The following is a 21,974-nucleotide window of genomic DNA, read 5'->3' as shown; positions in this document are numbered from 1 at the left end:
TGCCACAAATGTGCCATTTAGAAATTAATCAACGTGAGAACATACCTAAATAAAATTGTTGCGCTTCTTTGGCCTCCCCATTAACATCATTACTATAGTCAGGGATCTTGTATGCCTCATGGTGATAATCTGGAATTAAAAATAGGGAGATGAATTAGAATTCAAGTGATCTGGAATAAAATGAACACTGAATACGGTGTTACAATTTTGTCTCATAATCTCCCAATGTATCTGCTTTTTTATTCCATGCACATCTGATCAGTCAATGAAAACGTGCTCTGTGTCAGCCCTCCCTAAAAACAAATAAAGCCCTCTGCTTTTGCTGATGGCACTTAACCAAAATATTTTCCATATTTCAGCAAACAGCTATGTCTGGGGGTTCACTTGTGGTGTTCATTTTCACAATAAATGAATATAGCAGACACCATCTATCTGGAGTGTTGTCTTTTGCTGTGTCTTTCAGAATGCATGGGAGATTTTGACAGAAATGAAAAGTGTGCCATCCTTACAGACAAATAGAAATTTGTAAGTCTTGCCTGATGACAAAATTAGTGGGAAGCTCAATGAATAACCTTTTAGCTCTTTGGCCTTTTATCTGGGAAGGTTGCCAATGAATTCTAACGGGAACAGATCAGGCTCTACGAATGGAAATTAATAAAAAAATTCAAATAAAACTGAATACATACAATGTATGTGGAAGCTCCCTTTTTATCACAACTACATAGTGAAAAAGTAATAATACCTATGCAGGCACAAACAGGCAGGTATATGCAAGCAGAAAAAAGGAATTATGGCAGGCATTTATAGGAAGACTATATTCCTGGCTTTTGTTTCTGACCCTACTGCTAGCACATTCTGTCCTTAGGCTTGCAGTTGACAGATTAAATATTCAGAAATAAGGAATCTTTAGTAACAGTGGAGTCTGGTATAAGGAATATCCATTACATCCAATGGAAGTGTGATCTAATGTCAGAACAAAACTAGTTTATTGACAATCTATCTCCTCTATGGAAAAAATCAGAGAAATCAAATGATGGGTCCCTAATCCCTGCTCTCATCAGCAAAGGTTAGTGGTGACTGGGATAGTTCAGACAGTAGAGCATGAGACTCTTTAATCTCATGGTCATGGGTTCAAGCCCCCCCCCCATTGAGACTAGATGACCTGGCCCTTGTAGTCCCTTTCAACCCTACAATTCTATGACTGAGTTTGCCTTGAGTGACTACTCAAGATGTTTACTTATGGAGGAGACACCACCTTTTGCATGTTTGTTCTTCTCTCTGCTATAGAGCAGGAGGTTCACAAACTTCGTTGCACTGAGTCTCTTCAAAGTAAGAAAACAACTAGACAGATGGTTCTTCTAGCAGGGCTCACACTTGTCCTCAGTTCAGAGGCCAGCAATCAAAAAATGATTGAGGGTGTTAGTCTGCATGAACACACAGAATGCTTTGAAGTCTCTGCAAGACAGACCCTAGGGAATAAAAGGGTTACACAAAAGAGCTATCGTCCTCATAGGAGTGATCACAAACACAAGGGATAAGGCATTACAAATCTAGCACATTACATTAAATTATTGGCACTTAGCCTGCTGGCCCAACCAAGACAAGCAGTCTTGGGCCAACCCAGGCCCATCTAAAACTTTAAAAACCATTGCTGTAAACCAAGGGAGGGTCACAGGAGAGAAGGGGGTCTAAAGGTGCACAATGACACCCTAAGATAAAAAAGGTCACAGCAGAAATAGAGAATATGAGCAACATAAGGGTAAGACAAAGAGTGGTATACCCTGAGTTCAAATCCTACTTCAGCAATCTATTCACCTGGGGGGGGGGTGCTTTAGGCAAGACACTACCTGCCAACCTCAGCCTTTCATCCATGGCAATAAGAATATTGCCTGCCTTGCAGGGATGTTGTAAGAGTCTAGGAGAAAGACTACATAAACTCCAGCTCTTATTAAGTTCTAGGAATAAGAAAGTGTAAAATTAATTCTGGACACGTTTACTGAGAAGTCAGTCCCACTGCCATTAAGTCTCTGGGCAGCTGGGAAGCCCAGGGCATTCTTGGCAATGCAGCATAAGCCCATTAGGCCCCTGGCAGGACCCCGGGTATACATAGCTCTTTGAGGCCCAGGGCAGGAGTACCCAGTTGCCCCCCAACCCTCTGTACGGGCCTGGAAAAAGCTAGTTTCCCATAGCAAGTGGAATGTCTCCAAGGGTAGCTGTCCCCCTTATTTTGTGTTGTGCCATGCTCCCCATGGCAGCCATTTTGTGTTATGCCTTCCCCCACCCCAGCAGTTAGTCTGTGGCTGGCATCCCAGAACTCTCTCAAAATTCAAAAATTGGGTCCACCGGTCCAAAGAGGCTGGCTATCCCTGGTGCAACAGAACGTTGGGAACTGGGTTTTAGACAAGAGAAACAGAGCGACCAGATCCATTACTTGAATCATGCTAGACAGGAGCACACGATCCATTCAGACATTTGCACTGGGGAGAAAGGAATGGAACTAAGAGTCTGCATGCACTATGTTCACAATTTCTAGCTTTCACCAAGGCAATATGGATTGCTAAACTCTAAATGCAATTTTGAAATAAAGATTTAATATTACAATAAGTGAGCACACAGCCCCTGAGCCAAATGCAATACACAATATAGTCTTCCTTGGCTAGGAAACATGCCTGCACTGACAAAAATATAACAAGTAACTACAGTTTGTCCTCCAAAAGTTCAGAACAGACTCTTCTGTTTTTTAGATTTTAAAATAAATTAATGCTTCTACTTGAAATTATTATTAGATTTAGGGCCTGGTTCAAGATTCTAAATATCTGGGCATGCGGACACCACTGGTCTCTCTAGCTGAATGTAATACAGGAGGCACCATACAGTATCCTAATATATCAAAATCACAATGCACTATGCACTGACTGCACAACCTCCATTCATTCCAATTGGGCTCATGTAGCATCCAGTGTTCCCACTGAAACTAATGCTATGCTAACCTGATATTGGCGAGAGTCACAATCATATACAATTAATTGAAGCAGGAGTTCCAGGACGGCAGAGTACTACTGATACTATAAACTTGGTTGAATTCCAGATAATCTTCTAGCATTTATATCATTTTGTCCCTAATCAGATACAATAAATAAAATGTGAGCCTCCTGAACATCGCAGGACGCAGGTGGCGCTGTGGGTAAAACCTCAGTGCCTAGGACTTGCCGATCATATGGTCGGCGGTTCGAATCCCCGCGGCGGGGTGAGCTCCCGTCTTTCGGTCCCAGCTCCTGCCCACCTAGCAGTTCGAAAGCACCCCCAAGTGCAAGTAGATAAATAGGTACCGCTTTATAGCGGGAAGGTAAACGGCGTTTCCATGTGCTGCGCTGGTGGTGGCTCGCCAGAGCAGCTTCATCACGCTGGCCACGTGACCCAGAAGTGTCTCCGGACAGCGCTGGCTCCCGGCCTCTTAAGTGAGATGGGCGCACAACCCTAGAGTCAGACACGACTGGCCCGTACGGGCAGGGGTACCTTTACCTTTACCTGAACATCACCAATTTGTAAAATGGCTTGTTGCTTACACTGTTACTTAGAGACCACATTCTCCAGGTTTATGAAGTTTAACCTCCAAGTTCATCTGGGTGTCAGAGACATTCTCAATGATTTTCCCCACACCTGTGGAACTCATGTCCTCTGCATTAATTATGAGTCTGAGAAGACTTGCAAGACCTTCTCTTCGCTGGGACAAGTGCTAATCCTTTACTCTATCCCTTGGGCTGGGTTTCAATAATAAAAAAGATTCATATTATAATACTTAAGAAGGTTCACTAGACTTTATGCTTCAAACAATGCAACAGAAGACAATAAGGGTGTATAATTTATGACTCAAGCAATGAGACTGACAGGCAATACCAACAGACAAGACTCAACACACAGTCATTTGGGGGGAAGTTTCAGCAAAGATTTATGCCACCCTTTTGGCATAATTCTGACACTGAGCCACCGTACGCAGTTCTTTCTGGTGTGGCAACCATTCATGTGATTTTTTTGCTCGTTTCCAACCTGTGCTGGTACTGCAGTTTAACATGTCCTCGGAACCTTTATCTTAAGCCCAGACTCCATGAGCAGTAATCACATTGAATGTTTAAAATAGTTGTTTTTAACTGTTTTTACCTATAATTTAATTGTTTTATTCTTTTTGTAAACTGCTCTGAAGTTTTTTTTACAATCAAGCAGTGTATAAATGTTATGAAAATAAATACAAACATATAAAATTGTCAAAGTATCAAGGAGGACTATGCATAACATTCAATTAAGTTTTACTCAGAGGAGATATATTGAAATTAATGGACCTAACTTAGTCACAGCCATTAATTTAAATAGATCTACTCTAAGTAAACGTTAGGTGAATACTACCCTACCCAACTACTGTGTCAAAATAGGAAATCAGTACTACATCCAATGCAAATAAATCATGAACAGTTTGAGTCACATGAGTGTTAAGTTTAAAAGCTGTAATATATAGTAAACTTCACATAATATAGTTACAGATAGGTAGCCGTGTTGGTCTGCCATAGTCAAAACAAAAAAAAATTCCTTCCAGTAGCACCTTAAAGACCAACTAAGTCAGTTCTTGGTATGAGCTTTCGTGTGCATGCACACTTCTTCAGATACACACTTCTGACTTAGTTGGTCTTTAAGGTGCTACTGGAAGGAATTTTTTTTTGTTTTCACATAATATAATAATTAGCAGTATCCTCTGTCATACTCTCCTTTCCCTGGGATATTACAGTCCAGGGCCTATCAGATCCATGACAGCAAACAAGACTTCTCTCTGTATTCCTGATGTTATGATTCGAGCAGAAGGAACAGGCCTATCGCTAAGGAAACACCAACTAGGGAAACATCAACCACAGTGGAAACAAATCCTCATATCAGTCAAATAAAAACAACAGCTCAGAAGTGTCAGATGAACCACACACTTTCTAAAATTGTAAATTTTAAAACTGCTTTGTGCACCATCTACTTATTTTTTTTAATCAGAACATACACGCTTCAATAGGGAAAAGAAACCATTTGTAGAACTGGAGGTCAGATAAAATGCTATGTTGAATATTTTAACCCCTGAGCAGTGAACGTAATTTGCATTTACTTCTTATTGCTGAGGACTTATTTGATTGAATCTTATCTTATGGAAACGTATGCATTCAGCTACTTTTATATACTATAACTTAAGTATAGTTGAAAGGCAAGAAGTTCTGAAACAAATCAGTCCAATTTTCACTGTGTGACAGTTCCCTTACAGTAGTCTTTGCTTGTTACTGTCCAACAGTACAGCAATCACACTATAAGCACAACCCTTTGGTTTAAAAAGTAAACTTCAAGACTGTGTTGCCATAGGCTTAAAAAAAAGAGAAAACCAATGTTTACGTTATCTATTCCTTCTCAGTTCTTTATTTCAGAAATCTTATACTGTATCCAATTTCCACCACAAATGACAAGTTAAAGGAGAGTGTCTGAATTATTTAATGATGAACTATCAAATAAGAAGGAGAGTAACAGCAGCACTACCCTCTAAATTACCTGCCCTCAACTTATCATGCAGGGCACATACGCAGTTCATGGAGATATTTGCGTTCAGTGCTAAGGACCTTCTCCAGCCATGTTTTAAAGTCAAATGAAATAAGAGTACAAACCTCCCAAGGAGAACACCTGTTATACAACACCAAGGATCGAGCCATCTATCTATCTATCTATCTATCTATCTATCTATCTATCTATCTATCATCTATCCATCCATCCATCCACACACCCCCCTTAGACGAAAGTGAAAGGGCACATTTTTTACACGTTTCCTGCCATTATTCTGCTTAGAGATCCGCATTCCTCTTCCGAGGAGCTCACACGGGAAGGACAAGTTGCCTCCCCCCCCCCGCCCCGCGCCCGATCCTGTGTGGTTTCACGGGCTGCGTTGTGGATGCGTGTGCTGAAGGCAACCTCCGCCAAGCTCCTCGTCTCAATGCGTGTCTGGGCACCATCGGTCCATAAGAAAAGGAGAAACAAAGCTGAAGACAGCAAGCGCACCGAGAGGAATTCAGTACTTAAAAAAGGAGAAAGAAACAGGTCCCCCTCTCCCCAAGTACGAATGTTTCGTTATGTCCCTGATTTGAGCCTTTATTTTTCTTTTAAAAAGGCATTCACCGCGAAACAAGACCTAACTTTATCATTATGTGTCTCATCCGACCGAGGGGAAAAAGTGTCCATTTTATTAAAATGGAGAAGGAGAAGACTCCCCCGCGCGACATACACATACACAACACACACGCAGTGCTTCCAGCGTTAATACAATGAGGGAGTTTAAATATTGAGAGGCGGACAGAAGGGAATGGCACATATTTCATAATATCCTGCTCTTCCTCTAGATTTGCACATGAAGTCTCCTTCTTCTTCTTCTTCTTCTCCCCAGAGACGAGCACAAATCCCACACCAACAGCAGCAGCACACCAAGACACTCGCACACCTTACCCTCATTTATCAGTTTAAAGCTTTGGGATTTCCTGCTTCTCTTCCTCTCCGTAAACTCCATGGTGTGTGAGCAAAGGCGAGCCAGGGGAGGAGGCGGGCAGGCCGGCGGCGAGGAAGGAGGGAGAGCGCGGCGCGCAGCAGCAGCAGCAGCCGCCCCACGAGAGGACCAAGGGCCGCCTCTCCAGGCAGCCCGAGTCAAGCGGGAGACGCTGGAGAAAGAGGCGCACTTGGGGCCGCGGGGCAACTTGGCTCCGGACTCCCCGCCGCCGCCGCCGCCGCCGCCCAGCCCGATCCAAACTTCGGCGAGGGGCTGCTGGCCGGCCGTGGCTCCTCTCCCGCCGCGTCGCCTGGCGAGGAGGGCAGAGGCGCGCCTGGCCGGCTTCGGCGGGGGCCTCGGGCCAAGCGGCGGAGGCGGAAGCGGCGGCGGCGGCGCCTGGGATCCCGCTGCCACCTGCTGGGGAAAGCCCAGGCCAGGCGCGCCCCGCGGCGGATGTGACAGGCGGGCCGGCGGGCCGCCACCCCGGGGCCGGCTCGGGAGCGCGCGCCACGCCGAGGACCGGGCGGGGAGGCGGAGGGAGAGGCGGGGACGGCGGGGAGAGCCGCGTCCTGCTTGCTAATGGAGGAGGAGGAGGAGGCGGCGCCGCCGCCGCGGCGGGTCTCTCGCCCGCGCTGCCTGCCCTCCTCCCGCGCGGGGCGCCCGGCAAGGGGGCGTGGGGCTGTCGCGGCGGCCAGCCGAGAAGCGCCATTTTGTGCCCTCCCACCTCGGCCTCTCGCCGCCGCTCGCTCGCTCCCTGGGCGCCCAAGCTCCTTCCCGGCGGCGGCGGCGGCGGCGGCGCGTGAGGAGACGGTGGCGGGGCGAAGAAGACGCGCGCGTCTCTCCATAAGCAAATGGCCTCCTCGTCCCTCACGACGCGCCGCCGGGAACTCTTGGCCAGGCCTGCCGGGCGAAGGGGCGCGGGAGAAGCCGCGGCCGCCGGGACAGCTGACGGGAGGACGGGACCGGGGCTTGCTCCGCGGTGAAAGCGCGCCTTGGAATCGCAAACACCCCAAAAAGAGAGAGAGACCCCCCCCCCGGGCACCGCAGTGAAAGAAAAGGAGGAGAAACGCGCAGGCAGTTCTCGGGGGGGGGGGTAATCGGCGGGGGGAAATGCTCGTGGCAAAATCGAGGCGCGCCCCTAACTTCCTCCAGCAAGCACAATTCATTCTCCACGAGTATAATAGAGCAAAATCAGATTTAAGAGATAAAGAGCGTTAATTCGTCGGAGTCCGGGAGGATCTCGTGCCGGGCGGCCGAGGCCCCAAGGCGGGCCGGTCTCCGCTCCAGAGCTCCTTGCTCGGCTTTTGTGTGTCAGGGGGATTTTGCAACATGTTAGACAACATGACTAAGAAATACTGTATGTATTTATTCCTAAATTGCTCGTCAAAAATAGCTATTATTTCTACCAAGCATGTTCTTCAGATTACTTCGAAGCAAGCAAAAACAAGGTCTGTGGCGCCTTAAAGACTTACAAATTCAACAGCAAGTCAAGTAGATTATTCTATTAAAAAATGAACAGAAAACTTCACTATATGGCCCAAGATTTACATTTCTGTGTATAAGACAATGTTTTTTGCCCATTCTTTTTGACCCAAATTGGGTGTTGTCTTATACACGAATGGGGAATGCACAAGGGTAAAACACACACACACTAATCACCTGTCTGTGGCTGCCATGAAGAAGCCGCCAGAACCACAAATGATTTCACCTGGTGCTCTTTGGGGGATGCTGGCCCTCAGGACCTGCTGCTGCTGCTGCTGCTGCCTCCTCCTCCTCAACAACTTTGGCCAACTTCCCCCAATAAAGCTCAATAAGGCAAGGGGGCCTTGCAGGTCGGAGCTCCACGGCTGCTTCTGCCAACCGTTACAGGCTGTTTATTGATTTATTAATTTTGGGTTCAAAAAAATAGGGGTCGTCTTAACATGGAAAAATACTGTAAATCAACCTATGACAAATCCGTAACAATGTTCATTTCATATTTTATAAACTCAAGTAGGACACATGCCAAGTAGCACCTTAAAGACCAACTAAGTCAGTTCTTGGTATGAGCTTTCGTGTGCATGCACACTTCTTCAGATACACGAAGTGTGCATGCACACGAAAGCTCATACCAAGAACTGACTTAGTTGGTCTTTAAGGTGCTACTGGAAGGAATTTTTTTTGTTTTGACTATGGCAGACCAACACGGCTACCTATCTGTAACATGCCAAGTAGTTACATTTTGGTTGGCTTCATATGGATTGTTCTTTAGCTATGTATTTTCAATATTGCAACCACTGAAATACACTTGATTGGAATATCTCTTTATTTTTTGCATTGAACATTGATATTGGATTGGTGAATTTTAAAATGAAAGAATAAACAGTTACTGCTATGCTTATTTTTTTGGACTTTAGACACCAATCAAGAAAGGTTAAGAAATGTAGTTGCAGCTGTTGTTATTAATAGACATTTTACAAATTTTAGTAAACAAAGAAAAGAAATGACTGCATCAATGAAGGGACAGTTTTAAACATTCTTAACGCAACAAGTACAGTGTTACACTGCACAGTTAATAAGCAGCATAAATTATGTTTTTAATTTGTGATACAGCATCCAGGTTTTCCTTCTTCACAGTTCTTACCATCTTGCTTTTCTTTAAAAGGGGGCAGGGAAGGAAAGTTTTAAATCAGTGTTTGCTCTTATCTTTCCCCGCACTGCCGAGGTGCGGAACCTTTTGCAATCCAAGGGCTGGATACCCTTTTGAGTGAGGGAGGCCGCGGGTGGCACTGTGGTCTAAACCACTGAGCCTCTTGGGCTTGCCGGTTTGAATCCACACAGTGGGGTGAGCCTCTGTTGTTTTGTTGTCAAAAAATTATTAATTTTCCACATTTATAACAAACATAACATATAAAACACACAAAACACATCACAATACTAAAGGGGGAAAAAAACAAAAATATAAACACATTACTTCTAAAACCCCATTTAACTTTCATTGTTAGCTGACTTCCTCAAATCCCCCCTTACTGAATTTCATTGTATCAAACTTGTAACAGCTCTCCAAAATCATATTTCTAATAAAATTAACTCTTTCAATTTACTATCTTCTTCTCTTTTCTTAATGATCTAAATCCATAATGTTTTACAGTTCATTCTTATTCTAATCCTAAGCCTGTTTGATACTTTCAAGTGACTTCTAATTATCTTATGTTACAATATTTGGCTAAATAGTCTTTGAATTTCTTCCATTATTCTTGATACTCCTTTCTGATCACGGATTCTTCCAATCAGGTCGGCCATCTCCAAAAAGTCCAACATCTTCATCTGCCATTCTGGAGCCTCTGTTGTTTTGTCCCAGCTCCTGCCAACATTCGGAAGCATACGAGTGCTGGTAGATGGATACTACTGTGGCGGGAAAGTAAACAGTGTTTCGTTGTGCATGGACTCTGGCACTTGTCAGTGTCCTGTTGTGTCTCGTTGCACCAGAAGCAGTTTAGTCATGCTGGCCACATGACCTGGAAAAGCTTTGTGCAGACAAACACCGGCTCCCTCGGCCTGAAAAGCGAGATGAGCGCGGCACCCCATAGTCGCCTTTGACTGGACCTAACCATCCAGGGGCCCTCTACCTTACCTTTCTCTTTGGGGCAGCTTTCTGGAGGCAAAAGTGTGAAGCCCCATGAATGTGAATTACCCCATTGCACTTTATTAGGTATATATTTGCTAAATTTCTGCGCCACTAACATTGAGGAGGAAGATATGGCAGTAAAGAGTCGTGCCCATCTTAAGTCCTGAGAGCTGGCCACAGGGGGTTGACTGGGTGGATCCAGGAAGTGAGCAATACTTCAGAGGGAAGTACCACTTGTATTGAAGGAGTAGAACACCCCCCTTTGAGGTGCTGCACCTTCAGGCATGCTTGGAGAAAACAAATTACTTGGATCCATTCCAGTCTGGTTTCACCTTGCCTTGGTCACCCTGGCTGACATTCGTTGGGAGAGAAATGGGGGAGTGTGACTCTACTTGTCCTTGATCTATCTGTTCGGCTTTTGATCGGCTGTCAGGGAGGTTGGAACATTGTTCTTCAGCTCCTATCTTTAGCGCTGTTGATGGGGGAGGAGACGCTCCTTCAGATATACTGGACCAAGGCCGTTTAGGGCTTTAAAGGTCAGCACCAACACTTTGAATTGTGCTCGGAAACGTACTGGGAGCCAATGTAGGTCTTTCAAGACCGGTGTTATGTGGTCTCTGTGGCCGCTCCCAGTCACCAGTCTAGCTGCCGCATTCTGGATTAGTTGTAGTTTCCGAGTCACCTTCAAAGGTAGCCCCACGTAGAGCGCATTGCAGTAGTCCAAGTGGGAGATAACCAGAGCATGCACCACTCTGGTGAGACAGTCCGCAGGCAGATAGGGTCTCAGCCTACGTACCAAATGGAGCTGGTAAACAGCTGCCCTGGATACAGATTTGACCTGTGCCTCCATGGACAGCTGTGAGTCCAAAATGACTCCCAGGCTGCGCACCTGGTCCTTCAAGGGCACAGTTACCCCATTCAGGACCAGGGAATCCTCCACACCTGCCCGCCTCCTGTCCCCCAAAAACAGTACTTCTGTCTTGTCAGGATTCAACCTCAATCTGTTAGCTGCCAGCCATCCTCCAACCGCCTCCAGACACTCACACAGGACCTTCACCGCCTTCACTGGTTCTGATTTAAAATAAAGGTAGAGCTGGGTATCATCTGCATACTGATGAACACCCAGCCCATGATCTCTCCCAGTGGCTGCATGTAAATGTTTAAAAGCATGGGGGAGAGGACAGAACCCTGAGGCACCCCACAAGTGAGAGCCCAGGGGTTTGAACACTCATCCCCCCCCCACCACTTTCTGAACACAGCCCAGGAGGAAGGAGCGGAACCACTGTAGGACAGTGCCCCCAGCTCCCAGCCCCTCAAGACGGTCCAGAAGGATGTTATGGTTGATGGTATCAAACGCCGCTGAATGATCCAGCAGAACTAGGAAACAGCTCTCACCTTTGTCCCTAGCCCACGGGAGATCATCAACCAGTGCGACTAAGGCAGTTTCAGTCCCCTGAATCCCGACTGGAAGGGATCCAAATGGTCCGCTTCTTCCAGGCATGCCTGGAGTTGTTCAGCAACCACTCGCTCAATCACCTTGCCCAAGAATGGAAGATTTGAGACTGGGCAATAATTGGCCATCGTGGCCGCATCTAAAGATGGTTTTTTAAGCGATTTAATAACCGCCTCTTTTTTAAGAAGCGGTTTAATAACCGCCTCTTTTTTAAGAAGCGGTTTAATAACCGCCTCTTTCAGCGGGTCTGGGAAGGCTCCCTCACGAAGGGAAGCATTCACCACCCCACAAAGCCCATCGCCCAGTCCTTCCCGGCTAGCTTTTATAAGCCAGGATGGGCAAAGATCCAGGAGACAGGTGGTTGGCTTCACTCGTCCAAGCAGCTTGTCCACATCCTCGGAGGTAACAGATTGGAATTGATCCCACACAACTTGACTAGACAGGACTCTAGCACTCTCCCGCCCTGGCCCTGCTCCCACGGTGGAGTCTACTTCTTCCTGAATCTGACCAATTTTACCTGCAAAAAACTTTGCAAAATCATTGCAGGAGATCATGTGGCCCGTGCTGGGCCCCGATGTCGCAGGCGGTTCCGCTAAATTGTGAACCACCTGAAAAAGTCTCCTGCTGCTGTTTTCTGCAGATGCAATAGAGGTGGCGAAGAAAGTCTTCTTCGTCGTCGCTATCGCTACTTTGCTGGCTCGACGTTGAGTTCTAACCTGTGTCCGGTCAGATTCGGAATGAGTTATCCGCCACTGGCGCTCTAGCCGTCTCAATGATTGTTTCATTGCCCTCAGATCTGTGGAAAACCACGGGGCTATCCGGGCTCCATGCAATTGGAGAGGGCGCTTCAGAGCCAAACAGTCAATAGCCCTGGTTAACTCCACATTCCAGCGGGCCACCAGGGAATCAGCTGAAAGGCCATCAACATGGGATAAAGCATCCCCTACCACTCTCTGCAAACCATTTGGATCCATTAAGTGGCGGGGGCGGACCATCCGAATCGGTCCCACCTCCCTGCAGAGGGGATGGGTCGCAGAGAAGTCCAGTTGCACTACTATCAATTTGCTCTTAACTTATTTTTTACATTTATATAGTTGGTTTCTTAAAGAAAACTTACCTTGAAAGTTGGAACAGCCCATCTCTCAAAAAAAAGAAAAGAAAAAAAAAGACCCACACTTCAGTTCTATGTTCATCCGGCAGTAAGCCCCATTCAACTCAATGGGACTTATTTATGACTAGATAAGCACAGGCCTTTTCCATCACTTAAAGGTAAAGGGACCGCTGACCATTAGGTCCAGTCGTGGACGACTGGGGTTGCAGCACTCATTTCGCTTTATTGGCCGAGGGAGCCGGCGTACAGCTTCCGGGTCATGTGGCCAGCATGACGTAGGCTGCTTCTGGCAAACCAGAGCAGTGCATGGAAACGCCGTTTACTTTCCCGCCAGAGGGGTACCTATCTACTTGCATTTCGTGCTTTGGAACTGCTAGGTTGGCAGGAGCAGGGACCAAGCAACGGGATTCGAACCGCCGACCTGATCGGCAGGCCCTAGGCTCTGTGGCTTAACCCACAGTGCCACCTGCAGTCACTTAAACCCTAGCTAAAAATATTCTGCTCTTTTGAAACAGAAACAACAGAGATGGATTGTATCACCAAGCATAGGCATCAACTGTGATTACAGTTTTTCCTTGACCTTAACTTTTCAGTCCTATAGTGACTTACCTTGCAATAAGTGCCATTGAGTATAAGATGTATAAGATTGTACAGTTAATTGTTCAAGCCACCAGAGAAGACACATGCTGTGTGTATCAATCCATTGTTGCCACAGTTGGGAAGAACATAGAAGTAGCCTTTGGTGCCCATGAGCTGCAGGAGACACTATCAGAACTGCCAGCAAATGAAAGCAGCTCTACTTGTAAATCCTGATTGAGACTAACAAATGGAGACATCGCATTGCACCACACACTCCTCAGCCAAACTCCTGACATGCCTAACAACTTGCTTTTTGATTCCCCTTTTATCTTCCCTCTCCCTTTCTCCATAAGTAAACACTTACACCAAAATCAACGGGAGGTTAAAAACTAGAAGTCATGTGTGTTCTGGTATGTGACTAATCCACTTATTTGGATCTTCTTACTTATTTGGTCTGCCCTGATCCTCTCTATCAGCACACCCAGCTGCTGTGATCAGCTTTCCCAAACTTTCACTGTTGCTATATTCAAATTTCTGTCAACTCACAGATGCTGCTGTCTCAAGCCCTCCAATCCCTTCTGCAAGGAGATTCTTGGCTGAATTAGGATTTGCGTATCGCAGAGTGCAGATATCTCTTGCAATAAATGTATGAAAGCTATTAACAATGTGAGATCAGCTGGGTGTGGTAGATTGCTGTCCATGGACTCTTGAGACCTGGGTCCAAATTCTCACTCAACTGGATCAGTCTCACACTAATTTACCTCACATAGTTATGGACAGGAGGGAGGGATAAGACATGAAAGTTGTGTGTGCATCTGAATACGTGCACTAGCAGATCTGGTAACAAAGGAGGCATAGGTAAACAAGCTCAGTGGAGTGGCCTTTTCTATAACAGCTTATTTTCAATTTGCAAAAGGGGATTTCAATCTTTGACAGTTTTCCAAATTTCTACATCTCAAATTCTCTGTTGTTGTTTTGCATGAGCTTTGGCTTTTGTGTCATAAAAAAAGGTTTACATTCTTCAGAAAACTTGCTAGATTTATTTCCCCACCACATAAATATTTCCCTTTTATTTCCACACTTGTGAGAACATGTCTTATGTACTCTCCAAGAAAACAAACATATTCCTGCCAATTTTTTTGTGAAAAAAACATTCTAAGATGAGAGAAGACTGTCATTGACAATGTGTGAAGATCTTTAAGTCTTGGTTGCTTGTTGTAACTGGTGTCAGGAGGACTTTCAAAAACCAGTGATATTGCGCCCATATCAGGCCATTGGACAGAGGAATCCTATACGACAAGGGGAGAAATGCACCACCACTATTCTGGCACAACTTCTACCATGTGCTACCCTCACCCAGAAAATGAGAGGAAAAACACTGAGCAGCTCAAAACGGAGCAACGGCTACACCTCCAGTATCTATCAAAATGTGCCCTGCACCCGGGTTGACCAACTAGAGCAGAGCTTTCCAAACTTTTCATGTTGGTAACACACCTTTTAGGCATGCATCATTTAATGACACAGTAATTCAGTTTTGCATCATTTTGCACCACAGTAATTCAATTTTACTAGCAAACCAGAGGTTAAACTAACTCCTTTCCAGCCCTGGGACGAGTGTGGGGAGAGTTTGCACAACACACTGTAGCCAACACACTAATGTGTTATGACAGAGTTTGGAAAACTCTGAACTAGAGCCATGGAGATGAGGCGATAACCTTATGGAGAAGATATGGAGATGCCTGTACGTCAAACAACATGGAGGTAAGGGTGCTAATTCCTGGGGCCCCAACTCTTTTGCGCCCCCCCCCCCCCATATCAGGGAGCTGAGCATGGCAGGGCTTCAGTGGCTAGCTCTTTCTTCTCCAGCTGCTGCGGAGGGAAAGGAGTGGGGAAGCAGCCACCGGCTGCTGGCAGTGGCAAGAGGAGGAGTCACCCACCACTGAAGCTGCATTGCCTCCATGTTTGGCTCCTCCCAACATCCTGATACAACATCTGAATATCATGCATGCGGCAATGCCCCCCATTTCCCTCACAAGTTGGCGCCTCTGATTGAAGGAGACAATCGTCTCATGGTGGCAAGGTAATACCCTCAATTTAATGTTGCATTTTAAATTGTTGTGACCCACCTTGGGACCTTAAGAGTGAAGGGTAAGCAATAAATAAAAGCAACCAGGACTGTCTCCCAATGAATAACTCATGCCTGCTGTGCTCCTCCCCGGGGTTTTTAGTTCAGCATAGTGTGGCAGCTAACCCAATATTTGGATTGGTCATGGCTATGGAAGACCCTCACCAAGATCCTGAGTTTGGAGGACTGGCTAAGCCAAACTTTGGCTTATCTGCCATCCTGTACTGAGTTGGAAAGCTTGGAGAGGAGCAGTGTGCTTGAGCTCCTCTCTGAGCCAGCATGCTTGCACAGTCCTGGTTGACCAGTTTGGTTTACCATGATATGCAAAGCAGGCCACTGACAGCAGCAGCTTCCAGTGGCTCAATGCATACGTGTGAGTTTGAACTCCATGGAGGAAAACTGAATATTGTTGCAAGCCGCTCCCAATCTCTGAGCAGTGCAAGATTCCAAGGAGTTTCCAGGCACACTACCTAGGGGATCCATGTTTCCTTTTGGAAAATGAGGCACAGCAGAGATTGTAGTGTCTTTATGATATATGGTTTATTAACGCATATATACAATCTGAGCCTACAATGGAGAGGTTCCCAGCACACACACACCAGGAGGTTCTGCCTTCTCCCATAGCCACAGTAGCAAAGTCCATCTTAATACAATATAATTGTAACATCCATCTTAATACAAATGGCTCTTCAGTACATTCTAACACTTGAGGGTCTGAAGCACAGTTTTAACACACTCTAAATAAATTCTAACATTTATTGAACTCATGAATTTAGCACCCCACGAACTCCATGGGCTCCATGATCATTGTAGATGGTGACAGCAGTCATGAAATTAAAAGACGCCTGCTTCTTGGGAGAAAAGCGATGACAAACCTAGACAGCATCTTAAAAAGCAGAACAAAAAAAAATTCCTTCCAGTAGCACCTTAAAGACCAACTAAGTCAGTTCTTGGTATGAGCTTTCGTGTGTATGCACACTTCTTCAGATACCACGAAAGCTCATACCAAGAACTGACTTAGTTGGTCTTTAAGGTGCTACTGGAAGGAATTTTTTTTGTTTTGACTATGGCAGACCAACACGGCTACCTATCTGTAACTTAAAAAGCAGAGCCATCACCTTGCCAACAAAGTTAAAGCCATGGTCTTCCCAGTAGTGATGTATGGAAGTGAGAGCTGGACCATAAAGAAGGCTGATCGCCAAAGAATTGATGCTTTTGAATTATGGTGCTGGAGGAGACTCTTGAGAGTCCCATGGACTGCAAGAAGATCAAACCTATCCATTCTAAAGGAAATCAGCCCTGAGTGTTCACTGGAAGGACAGATCCTGAAGCTGAGGCTCCAATACTTTGGCCACCTCATGAGAAGAGAAGACTCCCTGGAAAAGGCCCTGATGTTTGGAAAGATGGAGGACACAAGGAGAAGGGGACGACAGAGGACGACATGGTGGGACAGTGTTCTCGAAGCAACTAACATGACTTTGACCAAACTGCGGGAGGCAACGGAAGACCAGTGTGCCTGTCATGCTCTGGTCCATGGGGTCACAAAGAGTCAGACACAACTAAACAACATAGACTTCAGTCACTACAAAATCAGACTGGTAAAGGCAGGAAAAGGTGCACAACAGCAAATGACAATAGAAGTATTGAGAGATGTGCCTACGTGATAGAAGAAAATCATCCGAGTATGCAAGATGACATGGCACAATGTAATGTGAAGCTGAGTGCAAGGACTGTTCGGCGCAGACTGCAGGAATATGGTCTAAATGCTTGAATTCCAAGGAAAAAGCCATTGCTATCTTTCAAACAAAGGTTGAAAAGATTAAACTGGGCTAAAACCCATGTTAACTGGACAGCGGAACAATGTGACAGTGTTATTTGCAGTGATGAGACCCAAATCTCCTTGTTTGGTAGTGATGGCATGAAATAAGTGAGAGGAATCAGAGATTTACCGTATTTTTCTCTATATAACACTCACATTTTTTCTCCTAAAAAGTAAGGGGAAATGTCTGTGCATGTTATTGAGCGAATGTGTGCTCCCTGGAGCCAACTGGCCCGAGTACAGGGGCAAAAATCAGATCGCGGAGGAGGGAAGGCTAAAGAGAGGAGGTTGCTGCTTTCCTGCATTCTGCCTCAGGGTCTTACTGCCCACTGTTTTTGGTTGCTGTGTTTGCTCAAACTCCAGCCCACCCGGCTCAGGTTCCGTCGGCTAGGAGCGCAGCCGACAGCCACCACCTCCTCCTCTCTGTGCTCTGCTGCTGCTGCGTCCAGCATTGCAGGCAGCCGGAAAATGCAGGTGGGAGAGAGAGAGAGGGAGAGAGAGAGGGCTGGCTTGGGTGGGTGGGGGGAAACTTTTGCCTTCCTTTCCTCCCTCCCGTTAAACCCCTCTCCTGCATTGTTAGCCAGCTGCTTCTCCGCACACCCCTCTCGTGCTCCTTGTCCCTTCTGTGTTTTTCCTTCCCTCCCCACTTAAAACGTGGTTACAAAGCACAGATCCACATGGATCCTCAGGATCTTTGCATTGGGTCACCCCAAATTCACCATCAGATCACATAGCATGTCCATGGCTACAGCCTGCACCAAAAAAATCACGCACCCACTGTTACCTGGGGCCACAATGGTGCAAAAACGTGGTTACAAAGCATGGATCCACACGGATTCTCAGGATTTTTGCATTGGGCTACCCCAAACTCACCGTCAAATCACGTCTGTGGCCACAGCATGAAGCACAAAAATGATACATCCACGTGTTTCATTCAGATTTTTTTTTCTTGTTTTCCTCCTCTAGAAACTATGTGTGTGTTATGGTCAGGTGCGTATTATCGAGCAAAAAATACAGTACATCCTACTTGCATTACACCTACTGTGAAACACCCAATTAGTGTTATGATCTGGGGTTGTATGACTGCCAAAGTTGTGGCCAGAATTTGTGTCATTAATGGGAATGTAAATGCCGTAAATGCCCAAAATGCTGATGAACCGTCGGACACAGCTAAACAACAAATGCCCAAAAATACATAGCCCAGACCTTAACCCAATTGAAAATCTATGGAACCGACCAAAGAAATTTGTTAGTTAGAAGCAAGCCAGCAATAAAACCCAATTAAAAGAGGCAATAATTCAATCTTAGTTTCACATTATTACAGCTGAACTGAAAAACTTGGTTCACCCCATGGGAAGGTGTTGTAAAGCCATAATTATAGCTAAAGGTTACCCAACTATTAAGTGACATGGTGAGAACTTTTGTATACTGTATCTAATTTCTTTTATGTGTTTCACATTTCTTCTTTTATGACTGCTGTTGTAATAAATAATCCTTCATAAAAGTTACTGCATTACATTCTTCATTAAAATATCCTTCCATTGATATATAATTTTATGGTATTACTCCCCCCAAAAGTGATGTTATGAGGCCTCAAACCTCGGAAATACACTTTCCCCCAAAGGTTCCCACCATTCTGGCCCCTTGTGTGGCATCCCAGTCCCCCCCCCCCGCCCCCAACACGGCGCCCGCTTCTCTTCCGGCCACCGGCTCCAACCCCGCCCCTCCCCCCCGGAAATCCCGGGATCCTCCGCTCGCTGCTGCCGCCGCCCTCTTCCCCGCCGGAAGCGGCGTCTGAGGCGGGCGTCAGTGCGGGCGGCTGCGCGGCCGGGCTGCTTGGGCTGCGCGGCTTCCGTAGGAGCGGCGGCGAGGGGCAGCTTCGCTCCCGGCCGGCGCGTGAGGCGAAGGCGCCATGGACGTCGTCAAGGCCGAGATCGAGCGGAAGCGGAAGCTGCTGGAGGAGAAGGAGCTGCTCGGGGTAAGCGGGAGAGAGGCGCCGCGCGTCCTCCCTCAGCGCCCCGGGGGAGCCTCCTGCTCGGTCTCGCGCCCCCGGGGGCGGGGCGGGGGGGACACAAAGGCCGGCGAGCGGGATGAGCTTCCCCGAAAGAGAGCTGCTCCCCCGCCGCTCCCATAATCTGCCACAGCAAGAGAATGTTATTCAGGCCGGGAAGAGGTTTCCCGCCTGGCCTGTTCCTCCCTCCCAGCAGCGGCCATCGGGGCTGCCCAGGAGCAGAGCTCTGCCCGCACCAGCCTGGCTTTTCAGTGCCCGGAAGCCAGCAGTGCTCTCTGGATATGCACCGGGACCTTATGGGAAGAATGTGCTGGTGGCCTTTTTATATTCACGGCATTGTATATTAGATGAGAGCCCCTTTCCCCCCTTAGCGTGCTGGTCGGTACTGGCTCCTGTTAACTATCATTGAGCTGTTACGAACCTGACAGCCCATCCCATTGTGCTTCACATTACTGAAAGAAGAAATGTTAGTTGTTTATGAAACATCACAATGTAGTAACAAATACTTTCCTTTCTTTCAGGGAAATAAAAAATACTTTAAGCGTAGTGAGTTGGCCAAGAAGGAAGAAGAGGCATATTTTGAAAGATGTGGTTGCAAGGTAATGTGAAAGCAGTAATGGTAGTGATTCTGGCTAGCTGTGCAGTGTCTGCTTAATCATAGTTTAAAATGTATTAATACATTAGTAGGAAATACACAGATTGCAGCATGGTTATTAGTGACTAAAAATGGGAAGAATCAAGAACCCCTACTCAAAGAGGCAGGGAAAAGAAATATATGGTGTCAGATCTTAATACATTAAATAAAATAACTTATAAAGGGCATGCAACTAAGAGATTTTTGGAATGTTGGCATAAATTTCTACAGTTCTAGAATCTGGATAAAGAAAGTATCAAAACGTTTGTGTGTGTGAGAGAGATTAGAGTTACTTTAAAGAGTTAGTTACAATATGATGGCTAGGAAAAATTACAAATAGGTGTGTTAAAAATAAATGAATGGTGAATGCTGTGTTTATGTTTCCTCTATCCTTTTTATTATTTAATTTATTAAAAAATGAATAATTCTTTGTTCACTCTATCACTGTTGCACTTTAGCCTGTAAACGAGAAGCCACCAGGAGAGGTATGAGTTTCCAAGAAAAGAGGCATGCATGAGTATGCAGCTATTTGAATTTGTGTTTATAGTTTGGCTTCTTCTGTGGAGGGCATGAGGCTGCTTGAGAATAAAGCTTTTATTTTTAAGTTGTGCTCCAGCAGGCATGTACCCTGGATCTGATATAACCAACCCTTTTGTAAAGCAAAGTAGAGGCTGCTAATTTCTAGATGCTGGCTCCATTGTGGGGTGAGAGTGGGGCTGGTGGCCTGAATGCGTAAAAGATGTATACCTTCCTTTCTTAGGCTGTAATCCTAATCCTGTTTATCTAGGAATAAATCCCATTGAATTTAATAGATTTTAACTTCTGAGTAGCCTCGATCAGTTAGCCAAGAGTGCCCACTTCTTGAAAGGCTATGAAATGCAGCTTGCATTTCTTGTTGTTTAGTTGGGGTGCAGTAATAACTAAGCTCATACGTAAGACACATCATGACAAATAAGTCACCTGGAAGGCCTTTGCTCTTCTTTCCACCTCACTTTGATTGTATCAAAGCAGTTTGGATGTGAGGATTGTAGCGTGGAAATTTAGTAATGGGAAGTAATAGAACTAAATAATTGCCAATTTGCTGCCTTTCTTTTGGGACCACAAAATCTGCTGCCTAAATCAGGCCCATTTTATCCGGTCTCATTATGGTTGGTCATAATCTGATATATCCCATAGTATCCTGCAGTATCCTGTAGTGTCAGGCCTATATATATATTTCACAAGTCATTAAGCCTATTAAAATCAAGCTTCTTTTAGACAGAATTATTAGCAGTATTCAGTTTAACATATTTCAAATATGCTGTGGAACTTAGCTTTTATGAAGTAGGATTGCTGGGATAGCTCAGTTCAGTAGAGCATGGGACTCTTAATCTCAGAGTCGTGGGTTCAAACCCCTTGTTGGGCAAAATATTCCTGCATTGCACTAAATGACTATTAGGATCCCTCCCAACTCTATGATTCTATGGTATTTTATGTTGTTATTTTTATTTCCTTTGCAACATTTATGAAAAGATAGGGTTTATAACTTCTGTTCTAAGGAGGAGTGTTATGACTTATATCATCCATCATCATTGGACTAACGATGAAAGCTGGTGGGGCCAGGACTTAATGAGATACCGTATTGTGCACAGGCCTATAGCTGCAGGAGTGAAGTGGAGTGCCGTGGCGGAATAACTTTGGAGTGAGGAAGGAGGCAGAATGTGTGGAGGGAGCCTGCCAGAGAGGGTGCTTTTCTTTTATAATAGAAAAAGCTGCTGGTACTCACCATGAAGTTGTTACAGTAATTGCCACACTTTTAACATTTGGGGAAAAAAGGTGCCAGTACTGCATTCCCTTGAGTATTCCCAGAAAAGAGCACTGGCTTGTGTATAACTATGAAGGAAAGCGTTTCTGTTATTTTCTAGCTGTCACTACAGTTTTACTAACTTACATGGCAATAATATCAAGTAGCTGTGTAATTTCTCGTTTGACCGGTTGCTTATGTCCCACTTAGAGAAACTTGGTTAAAATATTAGGAGTGTGGATGGAGCCAGTTGCTTTTCAAATAAACAAAACTATGAGACATTTTAGCTCACCAAGAGTCTCCCA

General features: G+C 45.6%; 2 protein-coding genes across 8 annotated transcripts in view; one reads left to right on the top strand and one right to left on the bottom strand.

Annotated features, from left to right (window-relative positions):
• The window catches only part of BEND7 (BEN domain containing 7), a 51,475-nt gene extending 44,655 nt beyond the window's left edge, over positions 1 to 6,820 (bottom strand). The window contains exons 1-2 of one of the 3 annotated variants that reach the window (XM_083701592.1): positions 6,511 to 6,820; positions 46 to 129 (exon numbers count right to left, since the gene is read on the bottom strand). In XM_083701592.1, coding sequence (XP_083557718.1) covers positions 46 to 129; positions 6,511 to 6,571 — 145 coding nt within the window. In that variant the 5' untranslated portion in view covers positions 6,572 to 6,820. Of the gene's footprint in view, positions 1 to 45; positions 130 to 572; positions 627 to 6,510 lie in introns of those variants that run through there. The other 2 variants (XM_083701594.1, XM_083701593.1) reach the window with 2 other exon arrangements.
• Positions 1 to 21,974, top strand: part of PRPF18 (pre-mRNA processing factor 18) — a 131,692-nt gene that overhangs the window by 96,228 nt on the left and 13,490 nt on the right. Inside the window, exons 1-4 of one of the 5 annotated variants that reach the window (XM_083701612.1) lie at positions 6,811 to 6,825; positions 19,139 to 19,219; positions 19,774 to 19,851; positions 20,345 to 20,371. In XM_083701612.1, the coding sequence (XP_083557738.1) occupies positions 19,154 to 19,219; positions 19,774 to 19,851; positions 20,345 to 20,371 (171 nt within the window). In that variant the 5' untranslated portion in view covers positions 6,811 to 6,825; positions 19,139 to 19,153. Of the gene's footprint in view, positions 1 to 6,810; positions 6,826 to 19,042; positions 19,220 to 19,773; positions 19,852 to 20,344; positions 20,372 to 21,974 lie in introns of those variants that run through there. The other 4 variants (XM_083701613.1, XM_083701615.1, XM_083701616.1 and 1 more) reach the window with 4 other exon arrangements.

The sequence above is a fragment of the Podarcis gaigeae genome (assembly GCF_964106915.1).
Source record: "Podarcis gaigeae genome assembly, chromosome: 10".
NCBI lineage: Eukaryota > Metazoa > Chordata > Lepidosauria > Squamata > Lacertidae > Podarcis > Podarcis gaigeae.
This window is presented reverse-complemented; position numbering and strand designations above follow the sequence as displayed.